Below are 25,816 nucleotides of genomic sequence, written 5' to 3' on the forward strand. Positions count from 1 at the left end.
GTATTCAGCTTGTGTGTGGTTGAAGCTACACTCGTTTAGGCCTTGTAGATGGTGAACAAGTTTTTGGGAGTCCGGAGGTGAGTTATTTGCTGTAGGATTCCTAACCTCTGACCTACTCTTGTAGCCACAGTATTTGTCCAGGTTAGTTTCTGGTCAATGGTAACCCCCAGGATGTTGATCGTGGGATTCAGCGATGGTAGTGCCATTGAATGTCCAGGGTGATGGTTAGATTCTCTTGTTGGAGATGGTTATTGCCTGGCACTTTGTGACTCGAATGTTAGCCCAAGCCTGGATATTGTCCAGGTTTTGCTGCATTTGAACATTGACTGCTTCAGTATAGGAGTCGCAAATGGTGCTGAATATTGTGCAGTCATCAGCAGATATCTCACTTCTGACTTTTATGATGGAGGGAAGGTCATTGGTAAAGCAGCTGAAAATGGTTGGGTCTAGGATACTATCTTGAGGAGCTCCTGCAATGATGTCCAGGAGCTGAGATGAGTTGCCTCCATTTGGCTCCAGTTTCAAAGTTTACAATTCAGTTTCAGTTGATCTTTATACAGATATGCCTCTTTTGGATGTTAGAGCTATTGAAAACTACAAGGAAGAAATGTAAGGCCCATTTTGGGCATTAGCTGATTAGAGCTGAATTATATTGGGGATGGCTGGGCAATGAGGTACAGGTTGTCAGCAACCCAAAGTATTGCTATGGAACCAGGAAATGTGCACTGGGTCTTTTGATCCCACAAGTAAGGTAACTTTTTTTGCCATTTGATAGTAGAGTACTACCAGAATCCTGCAGACAGTTTTTAAGAAGTGCTAGTTAGGCTACAAAAGTACCAAAAAACTGGAATGGCATCCTCCACATGACTAATTTCAGAGAAGGGTACATGAACAGGCATTAAGCTGTTATTAGCACAGGCAATGGGCCTAATGCCTGTTTAAAGCTGCTGCCTGGGGCACCTGAAAATCATCAGAATCATCAAAACACGACACCTATTTCAGTTGGTTTTGTGGCCTTAGACATTGCTTTGAAAAAAATGAACCCTTTTGCCCATTTCAGAACTTATGAAAGATCTTTGGTCCCGCCGATGTGAGCGGAGATTTTAATGACTTGCTGGCCCCACCGGTTGGGGCTGTAAAATTCCACCATTAACTCTTTCTCCCTTTTCGCAGACGCTGCCTGATCTGACTCTTCCCCGCGTTAACTGTTTCAATTCCAATTTCCAGCATCTGCAGTATTTTACTATTGTACTTCCATGATTTATACTTGAGGCATTTCATCCACTGTTAATATAAATCAGTCAAAGGTGTAACTGAGTTGCTACAAAATGTGTTATTAAGTGCTCCATATGGTTAATGTGTTACTTAAATTTACATTAATGTCATTGTATGGATTTTCCAGCTGAAGGCGAAAGATGTTGAAATTCAAGCAACAAAAAATGAGCAGAAGCTTAGGCAGATCGAATCCTTCGGAGACAATTCTGCCTGGTCACAGGTGAGACTACTGAAAGCTTAGCGTTCTCTCCCCATCCCCAATTCTTCTCCACTCCTTTCTAGAAGCAGCAGCTCTTACTGCAGAACAATTCCCTGGGTACCACACTTCACAAAGCTCCCTAAATATGGGCTAAAACAGCATTATGTTTTGAACTTTAGCTTGTAATAGTGGACTGGCTTTGTACAAAATCCTGGAGTTTTAACAGAGTTAAGGTACTTTTAAAAAAAATTAACAGAGTAGCTAATTATTTTTTTTCCAATTAAGGGGCAATGTAGTATAGCCAATCCACCTAACCTGCACATCTTTGGGTTGTGGGGGTGAGACCCACGCAGACATGGGGAGAATGTGCAAACTCCACACGGACAGTGACCTGGGTCCGGGATTTGATCCCGGGTCTTTGGCACCGTAGAAAGTTGAGGTTCTTATTGCAATATTGACCACAGTACATCATTTTCATCTGACTCCTGATTGCGGAGATATTTTTATCCTCTAACCAGCTTGTTGTTGGTTGGGTGTTGAATGCATTTCTTCTCCACAATAGCTTTTGTTGGCCATGAAGAAATTAAGAGCAAATTGATTCATTGCTACTCTATGTGGTACTGATGCTCATAACATGAAGTTTGCTCAGATTTAGAGCAAATTATTGCATAAGTTTATCAGGTGTAGAGAATCTTTTAAAATGAAAAGCCACCTACTCGGTCTTTAAATTGGAAATTTATCTTGAAAATATCATCATGATGGTCTGCAGAGAAATTTGGATGGTTGCAGTTGATCGTAATTGATTACCTCGACTGGAGCACTTCTGCCAAAACTCCAGTTGAAGTGGAATTTGGCCAGATCCTGGCCTAAGGCTGGATTTCTGATGGGGCTATGTAAAGGATTAAATCTCTACCTGAGCCTTAGAAAACCAGTAGGCTGGTTTAGCACAGGGCTAAATCGCTGGCTTTGAAAGCAGACCCAGGCAGGCCAGCAGCACAGTTCAATTCCCGTACCAGCCTCCCCGAACAGGCGCCGGAATGTGGCGACTAAGGACTGTTCACAGTAACTTCATTTGAAGCCTACTTGTGACAATAAGCAATTTTTCATTTCAGTATTTCCATGGCAGCAGAGACTTTTCCATGAGTTTCCTCATTTTTACCCTTGCTCAGGACTTTGTGCGCAATTGATACAGCACGCTGGTTCTTGGCAGGCATATGAATTAGAGGCATGAATAGGCCTTTCAACCCCTTGACCCTTTGCCACCATTTGATATTGGTCCAGTTGGTAGAACTGGAGCCCATCTGGAAGTCCAGACCAGAGTGTGACCTGGAGGCCCCGATGGTGTTGACAATGGCTGCTTGAGGCATCAAAATTGGTTTTTGTTTTGGTGAGGTGGGGCTGAAGCTCTGGCACATTCTCTTTCTACTTATGCTGGATTCTGCACCTTCACAGCACAAATTCAGTGGTGAGCATGGCCCGGGTATAACTGCTGGGGAATGCACATGTGCTCATCTGAATATTGAGATCCACTCAAGTTTGCTTCCATAAAAGGGATGAAAATTAATGACTGTATCTATACTGCTATTGCAGCACAATAATCTTACTTTTAAATACATAATTATTTACAAACTCTTTCCTACTCCACAGAGTCCAAGAACCCCTTCTACTTTCCAAACGAATCCTGTTAGATTCTTTGAGTTGCAGCAGAAGGAACTGGATGATCAAAGAGCATCCGAGGCCACCCTAAGAGTCTTGGTGAATGAGATGGAGTTAGAAAGGGCAGCCAAGAATGAACAAATTCTCCAACTCAAGGTAGCATACAAGGGCACGTGCTCAATTGTTATACATTTGCAAACATTTAGTTTTTGACATTTCCAGATAGCTCGGTAAAATGATTTATTGTAAGTATTTTACATATAGAGTAACTTGTAGTTCAGAGCAAGCTCTAGGCAGATGGACTATTTTTGGACTTTCACATAATCAATCCAAAACTAGCTACAGCAAAATAAATCCAAACTTTGCAGTGCACCAATTTACAGCCCAGAATGTTCAGGAGTCTCCCAGAATGTAAGTTGAATCTTTGGGGAAGGGTGTTGCTACCTTCTGATAAATATGATCTATCAGTCCTATTCACTGTAATCCTACACCACGGTGTTCTCTGAGAGGAGTTATAGCTTCTTGCCATACTAACCTGATTCACCCAAATCCGGTCTTATTCTCATTTGCACTCTTGAGCTCCCCCTTAAGCACAACCTTTCAAGGCACTACTTTTCAGGCTTACAAACTATAAACGTCACTAATCTATTTTTAAGGGATATCTTAATAAATGTTTTGTCACTGCATAATGATGCGGTACAGGACAGGAAGGTGCCCAGTTTAATCTATGGTCTGCGCTGAATTGGCTGTTTTTTACTGAGGCAATGGTAGAAGCACTACGGTTATACTACCCCCCTCGTCACTTTCTCATCAATTCCTGTTAAAAGAACACACATCTGGACAAGGATCTGAACTGTTGTCAGATAGCTTCTAACATTCACTTCTGAAGCGTACTCATGAACAACAGCTTTTTGAATGAGATACCAGCATCTCAACAATAAAGAGTCAAACTTTTAAGGAGCTAGTGTAAGTTACCAAAAGTACAACAGCAAGAAATTCCATTTACATAGCACCTTTAACGTAGCAAAATATTCCAAGGCACTTCACAGGAACGTTAGCAAACAAAATCTGACACCGAGGCACATTCATATTTGAGGGCAGCAGAAGTAGGTTTTAAGGAGCATCTTAAAGGAAGAGAGACGCAAAGTTTTAGGGAGGCAACTTTAGAGCTTAGAACCCAGACAGCTGAAGATATGGCCACCAATTATGAAATTATTAAAATTGGGGATGCTCGAGAATCAGAATTATAAACGCTCCGATACCTTGGAGGGTTGCTAACATATCGGCCTTTCACCCCCTGCAGACAATGGAGATTAGAATTCAACCAGCAATTGTGGCCTTCCTCCTAGTGGCTGCTGTCCCGGGGATGCACTGCGACTATACGAGCTGGAGCTGCTTGAGGAGGAGCAAGCTGTGCCAGCGGTGCGTGCCCCAGAGGAACAGGAGGCGGCCGCTCTGGATGGAGAGCCGGAAGCCCAACAGACCAAGGAGTAGGATGCGCAGTTTGAGGCATTGCGTGTACCAGCAGCACCTGTCATTCGAGGAACTGCTGGTCCGGCCATACCGTTGAAGACTCCGGCTGAGCAGCGGGACAGTGCGACATATCTGCCAGATCATGGTGCACCTGGCAACCTTCACGACAATGGGGGAGCGGAGACACCTGCTCCTGGTGTCAAGGTGACAGTCGCCCTGAACCTCTACGCCACGGGGTCCTGCCAGGACCAAATGGGGACCTGCCTGAGATCTCACAGAGCTCAGTGCACAGGTGCAGCCGAGCCATCACGGAGGCCCAATATGGCCAGTCTCAATACATTCATTTCAATGTGGACCGTGCCCACCAGGATGCCCGGGCAGCGGGGTTCGCTGCCATTGCCGAAATGCCCTGGGTCCGGGGGTGATCAACGGGGTGCATGTTACCCTACAAGCACCTGCAGATGACAGGCCGCTCTAAAACCAAAAGGGATCCAATCAAACGTGCAGCTGATATGTGAAATTTACACGGGCTGGTTTAGTACAGGGCTAAATCGCTGACTTTGAAAGCAGACCAAGGCAGGCCAGCAGCACGGTTCAATTCCTGTACCAGCCTCCCCAAACAGGCGTCGGAATGTGGCGACTAGGGGCTTTTCACAGTAACTTCATTTGAAGGCGACTTGTGACAATAAGCGATTTTCATTTAATTACACATTGTTCCTATCAGTTAATGACATAGCTTGTTCATTCATCGCCAATCACTCCCAACATTTGCATTCTCAACTGCAGCTGAGAAGTATTAAAATATTCCTACAATTGTCTCTCCTTTTGTCATGTTGGCTTATTGTCACCTCTGAATTCAAAGGCTGAGCATTTGGGTCCTATTCAGGATTGAAGCACTTAATCCATGCAGTACTTTTTTCCCCTAAAATTTTAAAGTACCCAATTCATTTTTTTTTCCCCAATTAAGGGGCACTTTAGCGTGGCCAATCCACCTACTCTGCACATTTTTGGATTGTGGGAGTGAGACCCATGCAGACACGGGGAGAAATCCATGCCATACTGAGCAAGTACTGCATTCATGAGTCAGTCATCTTTCTAATAAGATGATTAAACGAAATCTCACCTGTCTCTGTCATTCAAATGAATTTAAAAGATCTCATGCCACCATTTAAAATACAACGAGGACTTTCTGGTGCTTACGGGAGTATTCTTCCTTCAATCAAAACAAATCAACTAATCCTTCATCCATCTCATTTGTTTGTGCTGTGTGTAGTTTACTGCTGCGTTCCTAAAAAAACCCAGAAGGGATTACATTTCGCTTTATCTTTTCAACAAATGCAACTTTTGCTCTTTCATTCCATCCCACGATGAAAGAGTGGGTAAATGGTTCCAAGCATGATGGCCACCTGATACCTTGTAGGTAGCAGGGCAGCGAGTGTCACCAGGCAGCTCCATCGGGTCTTATGCACTTGTTGAGGACCAGAGTCATTCAAAATTCCAACAAGTTTCAAAGAAATAGTGGACTTTTATTTTTAATCCTGTCTGTAGTCTTTGAGCCTAATTGTAGTGCATGACTATTGATTGAAATTGCATAATTTGTACAGACCATAGGTTGAACTATGCATTTTGTCTTTGTAACTATGCATATCACCCAATATAATTACTAACTAATATAATTACTAACTGAATGACAGGAGAGCTTGAACTGTGTTTCTTTAAATATAGTTCCACAAATATTGAGTGTGCATTTTGCATCAAAGTCATGGCATTTGAGGCAAGATCTTAACCACTGTCGTCTGACTCTTTAAACATTTAAAATAAGAGCTGAAGATGATGTGTTCCATACAATCAGTTTGCAACTGAAGTTTTGATGGCTCAAATATTGCTTTCCTTAAGGAAATTATGCGTTTCAGGCTGATGCAACCTGAAAATTCAATGTTGTCCCACATGCAGCTCCTTTTGAATTTGAATTATGGCTTAGAAAATGAATACCATTGGAAATCAAATTGCCCTCATTTTTGACACTTTTTTTTCTTTCCCCCACCCAAAAATATTCTAGATGCAGCTTTGCGAATCAAAAAACCTGCGCTTGGAAATGGATGCTTTGGAGAGGCATTGTCGGAGGTTGGAGAGCTCCGTAGAGAAAGGACAGAAAAGGTACAAAATTGTGATTACTAGTCTGTTTTGTTTTTATTTGTAAGAAAGGTCAAACCATTTTTAAAAAACGAGCCAGAAATGTGAGGAGCTTGTATTTTACATTCTTCTGCCTCATCTGCCTTCTACCGTGGGCAGCACGGTAGCATAGTGGTTAGCACAGTTGCTTCACAACTCCAGGGTCCCAGGTTCGATTCCCAGCTGGGTCACTGTCTGTGCGGAGTCTGCACGTTCTCCCCGTGTCTGCGTGGGTTTTCCTCCGGGTGCTCCGGTTTCCTCCCACAATCCAAAGATGTGCGGGTTAGGTGGATTGGCCATGCTAAATTGCCTTTAGTGTCCAAAACATGTTAAGTGTGGGTTACGGGATAGGGTAGATACGTGGGCTTCAGTAGGATGCTCTTTGTAAGGGCTGGTGCAGATTCGATGTGCCGAATGTCGGCCTCCTGCACTGTAAAATCGATGATCATCTTTCTCTGGAAGCACATTTTTGCTGCTGGTACCTTTCAAGATCAATCGGTACACAAATGGGCACAGGTGATTAACATTACAGCTGTTCTTTATTGCTGTTACAGTTGAACTAGTAAGAAAAAATCGATCTTCCAGTCCCGCAAAGTTTGGCAAGCCAGACAAAACACACAATACATTTTCATCTAATGTGGAGCTAATTTAACCTTTGTAAAGGTAAAGTCGCCATAGTTCCAGATAACCTTAGGTTGCTTTCACCTTTGAGGGGGAGAACTGACTGGTGGCGATTTAACCCGAGGATCAGGTGATTGGTAAGGTGGAGAAAGTGGGCCTTCATGAGTAACCTCAGCTGGTACATGAATTGAACCCGCGCTGCATGCCTCGCTCTGCATCACGAGCCAGCTGTCCAACCAACTAAGCTAAACCAGCCCCATTTTTGGGCCAGTACCCTGTAAACATGTTCTGAATCTTCAGAAATATTCTGGTTGTCGTGTAACAGTTGCCCTTCCTCATTCTGTTGATTCCACTCATTCCAAGATGGGTCCCTGCTTGTGTCACCGCACTTGCTATTTAAAAATATATGTACACGTAAAAACCAAGATGAACAAATGTTCTTCAGGCATACCAATGACTATTTGAAAATTACGGTGCTGTTTATGCCTCTCACAATTGTAAATAAATCTAACCTCAAAAAAGGGCTGCCCATTGACAATTTGTAGTTTAAAAAAAATAAATTTAGAGTACCCAATTATTTTTTGCAATTTTGGGACAATTTAACGTGTCCAATTCACCTACCCTGCACATCTTTTGGGTTGTGGGGATGAGACCCACGGAGAGACGGGGAGAATGTGCAAACTCCACAGTGACCCGGGGCCGGGATCAATCCCGGGTCCTCAGCGTTGTGAGGAAGTAGTGCTAACCACTGCGCCACCGTGCTGCCCTACCAATTTGTAGTTAGCAGAACAACCAGATTTGTGAAGTATCTTTAGTATTTTGGTAGGTTTACCAAAAATACATGGATTATGAGATTGCATAGTACAGAGGAGCAATTCTTCAGTTCTGGGGCGTCATTCTCCGATCGCGGGCCAGGCCACCGTGGGGGCACCCCCCAGGGTCAGATCTGCCCCCGCCGAAGTCTCCGGTACCGGAGATTGGGCGGGGGCGGGAATCGGGCCACGCCGGTTGGCGGGACCCCCCGTTCAATTCTCCGGCCCGGATGGGCCGAAGTCCCGCCCAGAAATTGCCTGTCCCGCCGGCGTAAAACAAACCTGGTATTTACCGGCGGGACCAGGCGGCGTGGCCGGGGTCCTGGGGGGGGGGGGGGGGGGGGGGGGCGGCGCGGGGAGATCTGACCCTGGGGGGTGCCCCCACGGTGGCCTGGCCCGCGATCGGGGCCCACCGATCCGCGGGAGGGCCTGTGCCGTGGGGGCACTCTTTCCCTTCCGCCTCCGCCACGGCCTCCACCATGGCGGAGGCGGAAGAGACTCTCCGCACTGCGCATGCGCGGGAAACTGACAGCGGCCGCTGACGCTCCCGCGCATGCGCCGGGAAACTGACAGCGGCCGCTGCCGCTCCCGCGCATGCGCCGCATTTCCGCGCCAGCTGGCGGGGCAACAAACGCCATTTCCGCCAGCTGGCGGGGAGGAAATCCTTCCGGCGTCGGCCTAGCCCCTCAATGTTGGGGCTAGGCCGCCAAAGATGCGGAGCATTCCGCACCTTTGGGCCGGCGCGATGCCCGTCTGATTGGCGCCGTCTTTGGCGCCAGTCGGCGGACATCCCGCCGTTGGGGGAGAATTTCGCCCCTGATCTCTCATGCATTGTGAATGTCCTGTCCAGTTACTGAACCATTAAGGTCCAATGTTCCCTCTACCCTTTCCTTGCCTGCGTGCATCCCATTTCTTGTGCTGTGTGGTTTCTTTAAGATTATCACTCCTGGAAGCTGCTTGAAGGGCACCCTAATCTGGCACATTTTCGATTGCTGGACATTTGAGCAGCTTTGAGGGACCAAAAGCAAAATACTGCAGATGCTGGCAATCTGAAATAAAAGCAGGAAACGCTGAAAATACTCCGTTTTGAGACCTTTCTGATGAACTACATTTCCTTCTCGACAGCTAGGAATGGACAATAACCAGAAACTCTGATCCCATGGGCGAACAAAAATCCTGAAATTGTAATGGTTACTAATGGGTTTAAAATAATATAAAATTACTGAAGTAAACTACTGGACGGCAGCTATTTAAAAAAAATTAGTCACTTTCAGATCAGCTTGATTTTATGTTTCAAATTTTCTTTTGTATGACATAATTAGCTAAATTTGTTTGGATTTTTTTTATAAAGCAGTTATACAACCGAGCAGCAGCATTTAAATGAGATCGAGAAGAAATTAATAGAAGAAAAAAAGACCAAGGTATTCCTATTTTTAATGACATTTTGGCTTGGGGAAATTGGGCATGAGCTTCAGTTGTACTTAACTGGGTTCCTGTGCTTTTGTATGATTACACAACTCGCAAACATTAACATTGTTATTTTGTCATTGTACTCACATTGACTAGGCTACAAATCCCCAAAAATCAAATTTTGTTATTGTTTATTGTGTGTGCAAAAGTGATTTTCTTCATTTAAAATTACAGGATGTAGCAATCAAACAACTGGCCACTGTGGAAGCTGAGTAAGTAGATATTTTTCATACAGCCGTCACAGTGAAATTTGAGCTCAGTGGATAAAGGTACCATGTGACTAGGTTAAACAGCTCAAAAAATAAGTGGTTTGATTCCTGAATTGTGCTGTTATCTGATGACAGCCGTGTTGGGGTTCCTGAAAATGACTTGAACCATATCATTATAAAATTGATCTCCACATCCCCTGGTTAGAAACAGAAGATCTATTAGGATAACTATCAAGTAGGGGTGGCACGGTGGTTAGCACTGCTGCCTCACGGTGCCGAGGACCCGTGTTCGATCCTGGCCCCAGGTCACTGTCCGTGTAGAGTTTGCGCATTCTACCTGTGTCTATGTGGGTCTCACTTCCACAACCCAAAGATGTAGGTGGATTGGCCACGATAAATTGCCACTTAATTTGAAAAATGGGGGGGAAGGATTACTGTTGAGTGATATCTGCTGGGAAGTATGTATGTATGTGTAGACTTTATGCGGTCAGAATTGGGTTTTAATTATGATTCTGCTGAATAACCACCCACCTGTACTCTCTGGGCTTGCATCAGCAGGGCACTAGCGCTTTTGGAATCATATTGGTGTATATATTGTATCTTCAGTAGAGGAGAGCAACAGTTAAAAGATTAAACCAGCAAACATTTGAACAAACTGGGAAACTGCTTCCAGCCTGCAGCAACTTGAAATAGTAGATCCATTGGTGGTCATTTTCCAAAATTCTTTGGACTCTGGATTGGTTCCTCCAGATTGGAGGGATCAAATGTAACCCCACTATTCAAAAAGGGAGGTAGAGAGAAAATGGGGAACTATAGACTGGTGAGCCTAATGTCGGTAGTAGGGAAGTTGCTGAAGTCCAGTATCAAGATTTCATATGTTGCCAATCGCTACCAGAGTCACCAATAATGTTGCCAATTTAAGGGAATAGAGTCGCCAGGTATCAAATGATACCACCACAAGGCTTTACGGATATCGACCAAAGGACCACACAACCAATTAGTCAGTTCAAGTTCAAAGATGGTTTATTTACACATGAGACACAAAACACTATAAGTTAAACTACACCTAACAACTACAATAACCTATACTTAACTTCAGGGCAACCGGCTCTATGCAGATGGACAAGACCTTTGTCCGGATCTTGCGTGGCTGGGTGGAAGAAGTGGCTCTGTTTCTGCTGGTCTCATCCGTCTGGTAGCGATCCTTGGTCTTGAAGTTGTCTGCCTGGTCGTTATGCTGCACTTGGGTTGGCATAGGCCGGATCCAAGAGAGACCAAGCACATGGCTGTGTCTCTTCTTATCCCTCTGGGATTTCGCGCTCTTTGGGGCGGTCCTTAACTTGGACCCAATAATTCGACAGGCTTCGATCACTGACTTCAATTTTGGGCAATAAAGGGGCGGGTGCCTTGATGGCTGGACGTGTCCTTAGCGGTCATTGACCATGGCTGTTTGGGCTCCCCGAGTAAAGGGAGTGGTGCCGATTAGTCTGTATCGGTTACCTGAGTACAGTTCTTTTGTTCTGGGGAAATGGGCCATTAGAATGCAAACGAGCGGGGGTTTCGATTGCGTCTAGCTATCTCGGTTGCAAATATACACACAAGCTCTGAGTCTGTCGGAGTCCTGGGTTGGCCATTATTCCCATGATCCTTTGCAGGTGGCCATCTGAGATGACTACACATGGCACAGCATTTGGAAAGCAGTGGTGTAATCAGACAAAGTCAGCAAGGATTTACGAAAGGAAAATCATGCTTGACAAATCTACTAGATTTTTGAATATGTAACTGGTAGAGTTGACCAGGGAGAACTGATGGAAGTGGTTTATTTAGACTTTCAGAAGCCTTTCAACAAGGTCTCACATAGCAGATTAATGTGTAAAGCTAAAGTGCATGGGATTACGGGTAGTGTCTTAAGATGGATAGAAAGCTGGTTAGCAGACAGGAAGCAAAAAGTTGGAATAAATGGGTCTTTTTCTGATTGGCAGGCAGTGACTAATGGGGTACCGCAGGGATCTGTGCTAGGACCCCAACTGTTCACATTGTTATTGATTTGGACGAGGGAACTAAATGTATTATCTCCAAATTTGCAGATGATATAAACCTGGGTGGGAGGGTGAGCTGTGGGGAAGATTCATAGAACATAGAAAATACAGCACAGAACAGGCCCTTCGGCCCACGATGTTGTGCCGAACCTTTGTCCTAGATTAATCATAGATTATCATTGAATTTACAGTTCAGAAGGAGGCCATTCGGCCCTTTGAGTCTGCACCGGCTCTTGGAAAGAGCACCCTACCCAAACTCAACACCTCCACCCAACACCAAGGGCAATTTGGACATTAAGGGCAATTTATCATTGGCCAATTCACCTAACCCGCACATCTTTGGATTGTGGGAGGAAACCGGAGCACCCGGAGGAAACCCACACAGACACGGGGAGGACGTGCAGACTCCGCACAGACAGTGACCCAAGCCGGAATCGAACCTGGGACCCTGGAGCTGTGAAGCAATTGTGCTATCCACAATGCTACCGTGCTGCCCTTGAGAACAAATAAATCTACACTATATCATTTAACCGTAATCCATGTACCTATCCAATAGCTGCTTGAAGGTCCCTAATGTTTCCGACTCAACTACTTCCACAGGCAGTGCATTCCATGCCCCCACTACTCTCTGGGTAAAGAACCTACCTCTGATATCCCTCCTATATCTTCCACCTTTCACCTTAAATTTATGTCCCCTTGTAATGGTTTGTTCCACCCGAGGAAAAAGTCTCTGACTGTCTACTCTATCTATTCCCCTGATCATCTTATAAACCTCTATCAAGTCGCCCCTCATCCTTCTCCGTTCTAATGAGAAAAGGCCTAGCACCCTCAACCTTTCCTCGTAAGACCTACTCTCCATTCCAGGCAACATCCTGGTAAATCTTCTTTGCACCTTTTCCAAAGCTTCCACATCCTTCCTAAAATGAGGCGACCAGAACTGTACACAGTACTCCAAATGTGGCCTTACCAAAGTTTTGTACAGCTGCATCATCACCTCACGGCTCTTAAATTCAATCCCTCTGTTAATGAACGCAAGCACACCATAGGCCTTCTTCACAGCTCTATCCACTTGAGTGGCAACTTTCAAAGATGTATGAACATAGACCCCAAGATCTCTCTGCTCCTCCACATTGCCAAGAACTCTACCGTTAACCCTGTATTCCGCATTCATATTTGTCCTTCCAAAATGGACAACCTCACACTTTTCAGGGTTAAACTCCATCTGCCACTTCTCAGCCCAGCTCTGCATCCTATCTATGTCTCTTTGCAGCCGACAACAGCCCTCCTTACTATCCACAACTCCACCAATCTTCGTATCGTCTGCAAATTTACTGACCCACCCTTCAACTCCCTCATCCAAGTCATTAATGAAAATCACAAACAGCAGAGGACCCAGAACTGATCCCTGCGGTACGCCACTGGTAACTGGGATCCAGGCTGAATATTTGCCATCCACCACCATTCTCTGACTTCTATCGGTTAGCCAGTTCGTTATCCAACTGGCCAAATTTCCCACTATCCCATGCCTCCTTACTTTCTGCATAAGCCTACCATGGGGAACTTTATCAAATGCCTTACTAAAATCCATGTACACTACATCCACTGCTTTACCTTCATCCACATGCTTGGTCACCTCCTCAAAGAATTCAATAAGATTTGTAAGGCAAGACCTACCCCTCACAAATCCGTGCTGACTATCCCTAATCAAGCAGTGTCTTTCCAGATGCTCAGAAATCCTATCCTTCAGTACCCTTTCCATTACTTTGCCTACCACCGAAGTAAGACTAACTGGCCTGTAATTCCCAGGGTTATCCCTAGTCCCTTTTTTGAACAGGGGCACGACATTCGCCACTCTCCAATCCCCTGGTACCACCTCTGTTGACAGTGAGGACGAAAAGATCATTGCCAACGGCTCTGCAATTTCATCTCTTGCTTCCCATAGAATCCTTGGATATATCCCGTCAGGCCCGGGGGACTTGTCTATCCTCAAGTTTTTCAAAATGCCCAACACATCTTCCTTCCTAACAAGTATTTCCTCGAGCTTACCAATCTGTTTCACACTGTCCTCTCCAACAATATCGCCCCTCTCATTTGTAAATACAGAAGAAAAGTACTCATTCAAGACCTCTCCTATCTCTTCAGACTCAATACACAATCTCCCGCTACTGTCCTTGATCGGACCTACCCTCTCTCTAGTCATTCTCATATTTCTCACATATGTGTAAAAGGCCTTGGGGTTTTCCTTGATCCTACCCGCCAAAGATTGTTCATGCCCTCTCTTAGCTCTCCTAATCCCTTTCTTCAGTTCCCTCCTGGCTATCTTGTATCCCTCCAATGCCCTGTCTGAACCTTGTTTCCTCAGCGTTACATAAGTCACCTTTTTCCTCTTAACAAGACATTCAACCTCTCTTGTCAACCATGGTTCCCTCACTCGACCATCTCTTCCCTGCCTGACAGGGACATACATATCAAGGACACGTAGCACCTGTTCCTTGAACAAGTTCCACATTTCACTTGTGTCCTTCCCTGCCAGCCTATGTTCCCAACTTATGCACTTCAATTCTTGTCTGACAACATTGTATTTACCCTTCCCCCAATTGTAAACCTTGCCCTGTTGCACGTACCTATCCCTCTCCATTACTAAAGTGAAAGTCACAGAATTGTGGTCACTATCTCCAAAATGCTCCCCCACTAACAAATCTATCACTTGCCCTGGTTCATTACCAAGTACTAAATCCAATATTGCCCCTCCTCTGGTCGGACAATCTACATACTGTGTTAGAAAAGCTTCCTGGACACACTGCACAAACACCACCCCATCCAAACTATTCGACCTAAAGAGTTTCCACTCAATATTTGGGAAGTTAAAGTCGCCCATGACTACTACCCTATGACTTCTGCACCTTTCCAAAATCTGTTTCCCAATCTGTTCCTCCACATCTCTGCTACTATTGGGGGGCCTATAGAAAACTCCTAACAAGGTGACTGCTCCTTTCCTATTTCTGACTTCAACCCATACTACCTCAGTAGTCTACTCCTCGAACTGCCTTTCTGCAGCTATTATACTATCTCTAATTAATAATGCCACCCCCCCCCACCTCTTTTACCACCCTCCCTAATCTTATTGAAACATCTATAACCAGGGACCTCCAACAACCATTTCTGCCCCTCTTCTATCCAAGTTTCCGTGATGGCCACCACATCGTAGTCCCAAGTACCGATCCATGCCTTAAGTTCACCCACCTTATTCCTGATGCTTCTTGCGTTGAAGTATACACACTTCAACCCATCTCCGTGCCTGCAAGTACTCTCCTTTGTCAGTGTTCGCTTCCCCACTGCCTCATTACACGCTTTGGCGTCCTGAATATCGGCTACCTTAGTTGCTGGACTACAAATCCTGTTCCCATTCCCCTGCCAAATTAGTTTAAACCCTCCCGAAGAGTACTAGCAAACCTCCCTCCCAGGATATTTGTGCCCCTCTGGTTCAGATGCAACCCGTCCTGCTTGTACAGGTCCCACCTTCCCCAGAATGCGCTCCAATTATCCAAATACCTGAAGCCCTCCCTCCTACACCATTCCTGCAGCCACGTGTTCAACTGCACTCTCTCCCTATTCCTAGCCTCGCTATCACGTGGCACCGGCAACAAACCAGAGATGACAACTCTGTCTGTCCTGGCTTTTAACTTCCAGCCTAACTCCCTAAACTTGTTTATTACCTCCACACCCCTTTTCCTACCTATGTCGTTGGAGATGCTTCAGTGGGATTTGGACAGGCTGAGAGTGGGCCATGCATGGCAGATGCATTATAACCTGGATAAATGCGAGGTTATCCGCTTCGGGTAAAATCGGAAGGCCAATTATTATTTGAATGGGTGTAAATTGAGAGAGGTGGATACTACTCCGTATACTCACCTGTCCTCCTGCATCAGTTGCTGAAAGTAAGTGCGCAGGTACAGCAGGCTGGAAAGAAAGCAAATGGTATGTTGGCCTTCATAGCGAGGAGATTTGAGTAGAGGAATAGAAATGCTTTACTGCAATTGTATATAGCATTGGTGAGGCCACATCTGACGTTTTGTGTGCAGTTTTGGTGTCCTTATCTGAGAAAGGATGTTCTTGTTATGGAGGGAGTGCAGCGAAGGTTTACCAGGCTGATTCCTGGGATGGCTGGACTGCTGTATGAGGCGAGACTAAATTGGTTAGCGTTATATTCATTGGCTTTTAGAAGAGTAAGAGGAGATCTTATAGAAAATAACAAAATTCTAACAGGGTTATACTGGATAGATTCAGAAATAATGTGCTCAATGGTGGGGGAGTCCAGAACTAGGGGCCATAGTTTGAGGATAATGGGTAAACCTTTTAGGACTGAGTCGAGGAGAAATTTCTTCACCCAGTGATGAATCAGTGGAATTCGGTACCACAGAAAATAGTTTGAGGCCAAAACGTTGTGTAATTTCAAGAAGTAATTGGATATAGCTTTTGGGGCTAAATCGATAGGGGCAAGGCAAGATCAGGGTATTGAACTTGATCAGCCATGATCATAATGAATGGCGGAGCAGGCTCGAAGAGACGAATGGCCTCCTGCTTCTATTTTCGATGTTTTATGATTCTATAACTTGCAGGCTTTAGTGAGGTGGCTGCAGTGAGCAGTCCTCTCAGAAGGCAGGTTAGCATTTTAAATACACTATTGAGGCTAGAATCCTTGGATTTAACCTGCTTTGTATGCCCTGCCTGCAACAGTAGTGGACTCGCCAACACTAAGGGCATTCAAATGGTCATTGGATAGACATATGGACGATAAGGGAATAGTGTAGATGGGCTTTAGAGTGGTTTCACAGGTCGGCGCAACATCGAGGGCCGAAGGGCCTGTACTGCGCTGTAATGTTCTATGCTTGACAGCTGTAACTGTGGTCAATTGAGCTTCCCAAGCCTGTGAGAATTTGGGCAACTGCAGGGACAGTCTCAGGGAAAAGGCACATGCCTTTTATGGTACCTGGGTCGGGTGTCAGATCTATCTCGCCCTTTGGTTGTCTCTATAGCGCCCGACTGGAAGCCAAGCTTTCAATCAGGCTATTTTCCAGTCAGGGAACCAGTTGAGGAGAAATTATACATGCTGTTGAGTATTATAAAATAAAATACCCATCCGTGCAAAGAGAAGAAGGTGAATTCAGGCTTTAAATGCTAATAAGTGAATGGCACGGTAACACAGTGGTTAGCACTGTTGCTTCACAGTGCCAATGTCCCAGGTTCGATTCCCGGCTTTGGTCAGTCTGTGTGGAGTCTGCACGTTCTCTGCGTGAGTTTCCTCTGGGTGCTCCAGTTTCCTCCCACAAATCCCGAAAGACTTGCTGTTCGGTAATTTGGCCATTCTGAATTCTCCCTCTGTGTACCCAAACAGGCGCCGGAATGTGACGACTAGGGGCTTTTCACAGTAACCTCATTGCAGTGTTAACGTAAGCCTACTCGTGACAATAAAGATTATTATTATTATAGAGAAGATATTTTCTGTTCTCAAAAATATCAGTAATTCCTATACAAAATGACACATCCATCAACTTTACACTAAGAGTCATTAAATGCTGATTTGCTGGGATCAATGGCAGCTGATTTTGTAACCAACCTCTCAATCACTGCAACCCACAACGGTGAGGCTACCTGGTACCATCGTGCTTCTCCAGCTGGCATTGATGAGTTTGGCACTCATTGATTTTTCTGTATTGTATGAGACCACATGATGCATTTATCCATTAAGAAATTATGATTCATTTTATTCTGTTCCCTGCTTATACCACTGCAAAGGAAAGAAAAGTGAAGAAGCATATAAGTCTTAAAACAATATAAACTAATTGGCAAAGTAGTTTCACATATGGTGTACACTGAAAAATAACAGAAGGTTCTGTACCTACAATTACACTTGTTAAATTGTGTATCCCAATCTCTGTTCCATCTTTAGACTAACAGAGAAAAGAACAACATTGGAAGCTATTCAGAGCTCCATTAAAGTGTTTAATGAGGAAGCAGAGCGGACCAGGAGTTTAGAAGCAGAAGCTTTCAATGACAAGGAAGAGTTTCGGTCAGCACTCCAGTCTGCTGGTGAAGAGAAAGAGAAACTTACTTGGGTAATGAATACATTTGTCAAGTTAAGACCATAGAGAAAAGAATGCAACAGTTTAGTTGTATTCACCCAACATTAGATCCTTTTTAATTACAGGAGGAGGAAGGAAAAACTTGGAAGTGTGAACTTTTTTCCAAGACTTTGCCGTTTGAATTTGGTCACATCATTGAGATGAGGAGGGGGTGAAGCAGACTGGACAAATGCCTAGTAATGTTTGATGTGACATATATTGATGTGACATCTGATGCATAAATCATACCTTAAAGAGATTTTTCTGGTTACATTGTGGCTTTTTCATAGAATTTACAGTGCAGAAGGAGGCCATTCGGCCCATCGAGTCTGCACCGGCTCTTCGAAAGAGCACCCTACCCAAGCCCACACTCCCACCCTATTCCCATAACCCAGTAACCCCACCCAACACTAAGGGCAATTTTGGACACTAAGGGCAATTTAGCATGGCCAATCCACCTAACCTGCACATCTTTGGACTGTGGGAGGAAACCGGAGCACCCAGAGGAAACCCGGTGTGGTTATGTGTGGTTATGAGTTAGGTTATAATTTATCGTAGCACTCTGGCAGTTGTTAGCACTGCTGCCTCACAGCACCAGGGACCAGGTTCAGTTCCAACCTTGGGTGACTATGTGGAGTTTGTATATTGTCCCCGTGTCTGCATGGGTTTTCTCCGGGTGCTCCGGTTTCCTACAAGTCCCAAAAGACATACTTGTTAGATGAATTGGACATTCTGAATTCTCCCTCTGTGTACCCGAACAGACGCCAGAATGTGGCGACTAGGGGCTTTTCACAGGAACTTAATTGCAGTGTTAATGTAAGCCTACTTGTGACAATAAAGATTATTATTATTTATTGTGCTATTTTGAAAAACTAAAGAGTGATTTGAAGCTGTTGACTTATCATCAAATAGTTTGAGTTTATTCATTCCATCAAGGTGTGCTTGATAGCACAGTATATATAAAATCATAGAATCCCTACAGTGCAGAAGGAGGCCATTTGGCCCATTGAGTCTACACCGACCCTCTGAAAGATATACAACGTACATCTTAACAATTAAGTGTATTTGGGAAGAATGTATCACAAATGTGATCAGCCTGTTTAACAATAGATATTGTCCACTTTTCAGATACCAATTTCCAGATTTTGATTGGCTTCCAATGCGGAGACTTCGTGCTGCAAATTGGTTTAACGTTATCAGGATTGTTTTGAGTAATTTTTAAAATAAATTCCCTATTGAGAGAAGCCACAAACAGCTGGCACACACCCGATGGGCCAAATGGCCTCCTCCTGAACTCAGTCATTCAATGATGAGCTGTTCTTTTGATGCTGTAATAATAATAATAACCTTAATAATTGGGCACAGCATTTCCACACAGCTGAAATTTTACCAAGTCTGCAAATAAACTAATGGCATTCATTTGCTTTTTTACCGGCTAACATTCTATGATGGGTATTAGCACTAGGAAACACAACATTTCAGGCAGAGGCAAATCATAAAATGGCCACCTGCAGAGAAAAATGTCTTTATATACAGTGTTCTAATCCCATCCTTTTCTGGCTGGAGATGTTTCCATTCCCATCTCCATTTTACACACACATCATCTTTGTGGTTTTTCTGAGCGGTGGGATGGCAGATTAGGGTTTCTTTTTCATTCAGACACCTGACCACTAAGAAGTGAGTTTGTATAGGATCCTTACAGCCAGCCTACAAAACCTTTTATGGGATCCATGTAGGTTCATACCCAGGTGCCATGTGCAAAAATACGGTCCTATTTCATGTAGAATTAAAGCTAACAAGATTTTGTTTCCTCCTAAGCATAAACTTTCACAATTCTTTATTGTCAATATGCAGGAGGTTGAAACTCTTAGAGAGCAAGTGGCAAGCCTCACTGAAGAGAATGGAAAATTGGTAGGCCACCAGAATTTGCATCAGAAAATACAGCATTTGGTTAAAGTTAAGAAGGAAAATGTTCGTCTCCTAGAGGTATGATATTTTAAACCACAGGAAATCTTATTGTTTTAGATTTTTGATTGAGAAAATTTTGTTCTGTTTGGAAGTCACACAATGTGCACAATAATTAAACTGTTTCGTATATATTTTTCTACTCTCTTTTCACCTCCATTTTTTATATATTCTTTTTCATTCAAGGGCTTCGCTGGCTAGGCCAGCGCCCATTTCCCATCTGAAATTGCCCTTGAGGTGGTGTGAGCCACTGCCTTGAACCGCTGAAGTCAGTGTGGTACGGTGTAGGTACACCCACAGTGCTGCTGGAAAGGGAGTGCCAGGATTTTGAACCCATAACAGTGAAGGGACAGAAATATAGTTCCAAGTCAGGATGGTGTGTGGCCGTGCAGGTTGTGATGTTCACATTTATCTGTGACCCATGATCTTTTAGGTGGTAGAAGCCATGAGTTTGTGAGGTGCTATCGAAGGGGAGTTACTGGGGTCAGTTTAGCTCACTTGGCTAGACAGCTGGTTTGTGACGCCAAGCAAGGCCAGCAACGCGGGTTCAAGTCCCGTACCGGCTGAGGTTATTCATGAAGGCCCTGCCTTCTCAATCTTGCCCCTCACCTGAGATGGGGGTGATTCTCAGGTTAAACCACCACCAGTCAGCTCTCCCATCGGTAGCACAGCGCCAGGGTCCCAGGTTTGATTCCCGTTGGGGCACTGTCTGTGCGGAGTCTGCAAGTTCTTCCCGTGTCTGCGTGTGCTTCCTCCGGGTGCTCTGGTTTCCTCCCACAAGTCCTGATAGATGTGCTTGTTAGATGAATTGGACATTCTGAATTCTCCCTCTGTGTAAACATGTGCCAGAATGTGGCGACTAGGGGCTTTTCACATTAACTTAATTGCCGTGTTAATGTAAGTCTACTTGTGACAATAATAAGGATTATATTATAAAAAGGGGAAAGCATTCTGTGGTCATCTGCGACTGGTGACTTTATCTTGCCTTTACTGCATTGCATCCTGTAGATGGTATGCACTGCTCCGACTGTGTATCAACATTGGAGGGAGTAAACGTTTAAGATGATGGGTTGCCGATTAGCAGATTGCTTTGGCCTTGATGGTGTTGAGCTTCTAGGTTGTTGGAGCCACGTTCATCCAGGCAAGTGGGAGAGTATTGCATCACACTGACTTGGCATTGGGAAAGTCAGGAGTACCAGTATCTGGCCTGTTGTATACGCCGTGGACTAACATCTGGGGCGTCATTCTCCGCCGGTGGGAGTCTCCGTTCTGCCGGCGCCCGGGGGTTTCCCGACGGCGTGGGGTGCCCCACAATGGGAAACCCCATTGACCGGCCGGTGTTACGGAGACTCCTGCCGGCCGGTCGGCGCAGAAATGTGGCGGGGCGGGTAGGAGAATTTCGCTCCTGATTTCTACCTTTTCTGCGCTATGGATTTAATAAATTAGAACTAATTCTACTTTATCTGTTTAAGTTAAATGTGTTTCCATACTAGGTTAGCCACAAAGTATTCCCTCAGCTGCCTCTTGTGGTTCAATTTACACATTCCATGATTGTAGCCAATATTATATCCATTTGCATTTCTTTTTGTTTTCAGGAAGTGAATTTACTGAAATTGGAGAACATGAAACTGAAAGAACTTAAGAAGCCTGACCTGAATAAGTTTACTTTACTCGATACATCAGATTGTGTGCTGAGGGAACAAGATGAAAATATACAGCAATGATTGTAAATGTGCATTTTTGAATTTTGAGTTCTAGTAGATGTATCAAACTTATTCTGTTCTTTTTTTAACCTGGTGACAGCAATCTGATTTGAAGCACGATATCAGGTCAGTGGGAAAAGCTGATACTGTTGCAATTGATTAGTAATGATTGCTGAGATTGTTGGACTTGTGTACCATTACCCTCCAGTGGGGTGTTTTTTGAATATAAACGTTTAACTTAAATTGCTAAAATATTTTTGAAACCTATACCTTGTGGTATGGTTGTCTCCAGATCCAGTGAACAGTACGTAGGCAGTCATTTTTTTACATTATTTTTTAGATTATTGCCCTGAACTATTCATTACTTCATTAGTATCAGAAAGTATTGTTTTATTTTAGTACATCTTTACATGTCAATAACGTTTTGCTGTTTGAGTTTGGAAGGGGGATTTCAAATTTGGGTGGTAGATTCCTAAAGTACTCAGCAGCACCATACTCAAATTAAAATATCCCTTATAGACACTCAAGAATTTTTGAATCTCTATTCTCCTATTTCAGTGATAACTGCTGCTTCAGTGGTCCAACTTGAAGTCCTGAATTCTCGGACCAATGAGTGTTGTGTAAATAAAATCTTTTATTGGCCATCCTCTGTTTTTGTTAGATTTCATCCCATATTGCCCCCCTCCCCGGCCCAGGCCCCACCTGAAAATGATAATTGCAAGGATATGGTTATGAAAACTAGCAGATCTGAACATGTGGCCTGAATGAGTGTCTGATATCTGCTCCTACATGGAACAGGTGAAGAATTTTGGCACAGGTTTCCAGCTGGTAATCAGGAGTAGAGTCTTTTTTCCCCACCATAGTCCCAAATCTAATGCTAGCATTCTATTACAAACTTTGTTGAGACATACTAATTACCATAAACTAAATCCGAATGCTAAACATTCCTGAAAGAGAGAGTCTGCTTGTGTGTGTGTGTATATAATTAAATATGTTTGAGTACAAATGGGTAAATGATGTGGGGTTATGGGACCATCATTTTGGTACATGACAATGAGCAAAATGCATCCTACCTCGTACAGAAGCAAAATAGCAATTGTGTGAACTAACTTCTCAGAACCTCTCAACTGATTCTTTGTTCATCTCCGTTTGAGAAATGTAAATGAGCAAAAAGGTTTGACTGTAGCTTGTTTCATTGCATTCCTCATTCCATACAATGTGAAGCTGGAAGCAGTTCTAAATTTTATTGATGCAGCACTTAAGTCAGATATGGATCATTCTGCCCAATTGACCATACCTGAATTTACTATCTTGGTCAAACTATCTGAGGGAGCAGTGGCAAGTAGAGACCAAGCACTTTCCATCAGGGAGAGAGGGAAGCATCAGTGTGATTCAAATTTGCTCGCTGGCGTTTCTCAGTCGCTGAAACAAGAATAAAACACATTATAATTGAAAGATTAATGGGAGTGTAGATTCCTGAAAAGGAGAGGTACACATTTCAACATTCTGCCAATGAATTATGACTGGTCTGTATGAAATAAAAGTATATTGATTGATTATTTTTAAAATGAACTTCTGGAACGAAACCGCACCTACTTTTAAAGGAATAATGATGAGTCTGGTTGTACTGTGTCTTTGCACTTGCAAGTCAACTGTGTACATCCTGGCCAGGCAAGCACATTTGGGCAGGACTGGAGTCTGCTATGGCTCAGATATTTTGCTTTCAAGTACATGAGATTGTGCCATCAATGGTACAAGGGTGTTGGAATAATATGTTGCTGATGTAAGTTGCTACAAGTTTTAAATAACTTTGGACATTGAAAGTGATTCTATTCCTTGGAAGACTTCTAAATGGAACCGAAATGAAGCAGTGCAAGTTTTCTAAGTTCAGCATTTTACCATTTATTTTTTTTGTTAGTCACACAATGTAAATAAAATGGCAGCTCAAACTGTAAATGAGCCTTTTTAAAAGTTATATAGTCCTTGGGCGCGATTCTCCACTCCCGCGCCGATTGGGAGAATCGCCTGGGCCGCCAAAATTTCCCTCAGCACCGGTCTGACGCCCACCCGCGATTCTCCCAAGCGGCGGGAACGGCCCCGTCGAGTTGCGCAGGCTGGAGAATCGCCCGAGACACCCAAAATGGCGATTCTCCGGCACCCCTGCTATTCTCAGGCCCGGATGGGCCGAGCGACCAGCCCAAAACGCCGGGTTTCCCCCGGCGCCGTCCACACCTGGTCGCTGCCGTCGGGAACAGCGCGGGAACACTGGGGGGGCAGCCTGCGGGGTGAGGGGGGATCCTGCACCGGGGATACCTCAAATGTGGGGTGGCCCGCGATCGTTGCCCACCGATCGTCGGGCCGTCCTCTCTTAAGGGGGACCTCCTTTCTTCCGCAGCCCCGCAAGATCCGTCTGCCATCTTGCGGGGCGGACTCGGAGAGGACGGCAACCACGCATGCGCGGGTGACGCCAGTTATGCGGCGCCGGCCGCGTCATGTATGCGGCGCCACCTTTACGCGGCGACAAGGCCTGGCGCGTGTAAATGATGCGGCCCCGCTCCTAGCCCATTATCGGGCCCTGAATCGGTCGGGATAGGGGCCGTTGTGCGCCACCGTGAACCTCGACGGAGTGGGCACTTCGGCGTGGGAGTGGAGAATCCCGCCCCTTGTCTATTGTGTCTACCTGAATTAGTTTGCATACAAAATTAATTCTTGTAAGTACAAATTTCAAATGAACATTTTAAGATTTCACAGAATTTGTTAATATTTGATTGTTTCACTGATTTTGATTAGTAAAATTGGGCATCTTTTCCACGAATATGTTTAACTTTTTTTTAATCAAAGTGTAAAATAATTGATTGTTACATTGGAAACCTGGTGTGAACAAAAATCTTGTTGCAAGCTGCTTAAAGTTGTAGCTTTTTAACATGCTCCATAATACTTAGTATGTGAAAGAAAAGCTGAAAAAGATGGAATTGAATTTTAGTATGTAAAAATTAAATTTTGCATAATTGGGGTTCTATCTTTTACTTATCGGCAACTTTTACTTCCAATATCCTTACCCACCCACAGCCAAAGAACTCAAATTGTGAAGTATCCCTTTCTCAACCACTTGGCAGCCTTGCATGCAATAACCAGAGCGAAGCAAGAATGAGTACTTCATATTGCAATCATGCCAAAATAAAAGTTACAGGTTTTATCCTGGGAAGATAGAAACATGAGTTGATCATTCAGTCCATCAAATCTGATTATCATAGATTATCATAGAATTTACAGTGCAGAAGGAGGCCATTCGGCCCATCGAGTCTGCACCGGCTCTTGGAAAGAGCACCCTACCCAAGGTCAACACCTCCACCCTATCCCCATAATCCAGTAACCACACCCAATACTAAGGGCAATTTTGGACACTAAGGGCAATTTATCACGGCCAATCCACCTAACCTGCACATCTTTGGACTGTGGGAGGAAACCAGAGCACCCGGAGGAAACCCACGCACACACAGGGAGGATGTGCAGACTCCACACAGACAGTGACCCAAGCCGTAATCGAACCTGGGACCCTGGAGCTATGAAGCAATTGTGCTATCCACAATGCTACCGTGCTGATCTGCTATTCAATCAAGACAAATCTATACCTCTGCTTCGACTGCCTCATTTGCTATCATTTTTCTGAAACAAGTATTGAGATTTTCAACTGATCCTGTATCCATATCATTTCGGCTGAGAGTTCTAAATTTCCAATACCCTTTTTGTGATAAAGTGCATTTAATTTCATTCCTAAATGATTCCAATTTTAAAATTATGTTCCCTAGTTTTGGCTTCCCCACCAGAGGACATAGTTTATCTGCGGTTATCCTGCCTCTTGCCTCATCACTTAACATTCAGGGGCCTTGATTAGGTCACTCTTAAACATCTAGACTTGAGAAGTACACAGCTTTTATGCAAACTAAAAGCTATGACTTAACTGAACCATCCTGGTCGACGGAAGCATTGGAGAAGGTACAAAAACGATTTTAGTTGAATTGTATCAGAATTGGAAAAGATCTTGGACTTTTTTCTCTGCAAAAGAGAAGACAGGGGAGATTTCACAAGTTATCATGATT

The 25,816-nt window shown here is 44.3% G+C and overlaps 1 protein-coding gene across 2 annotated transcripts in view; it reads left to right on the plus strand.

Annotated features, from left to right (window-relative positions):
- The window catches only part of kif15 (kinesin family member 15), a 117,476-nt gene extending 92,747 nt beyond the window's left edge, over positions 1–24,729 (plus strand). The window contains exons 28-35 of one of the 2 annotated variants that reach the window (XM_072510067.1): positions 1,403–1,495; positions 3,122–3,286; positions 6,663–6,760; positions 9,560–9,629; positions 9,853–9,890; positions 17,877–18,042; positions 19,903–20,034; positions 21,609–24,729. In XM_072510067.1, coding sequence (XP_072366168.1) covers positions 1,403–1,495; positions 3,122–3,286; positions 6,663–6,760; positions 9,560–9,629; positions 9,853–9,890; positions 17,877–18,042; positions 19,903–20,034; positions 21,609–21,737 — 891 coding nt within the window. In that variant the 3' untranslated portion in view covers positions 21,738–24,729. The remainder of the gene's footprint in view (positions 1–1,402; positions 1,496–3,121; positions 3,287–6,662; positions 6,761–9,559; positions 9,630–9,852; positions 9,891–17,876; positions 18,043–19,902; positions 20,035–21,608) is intronic. The other variant, XM_072510069.1, reaches the window with a different exon arrangement.
- Positions 24,730–25,816: the final 1,087 nt, after the last annotated feature.

The sequence above is a fragment of the Scyliorhinus torazame genome, chromosome 6 (genome assembly GCF_047496885.1).
Source record: "Scyliorhinus torazame isolate Kashiwa2021f chromosome 6, sScyTor2.1, whole genome shotgun sequence".
Lineage (NCBI taxonomy): Eukaryota > Metazoa > Chordata > Chondrichthyes > Carcharhiniformes > Scyliorhinidae > Scyliorhinus > Scyliorhinus torazame.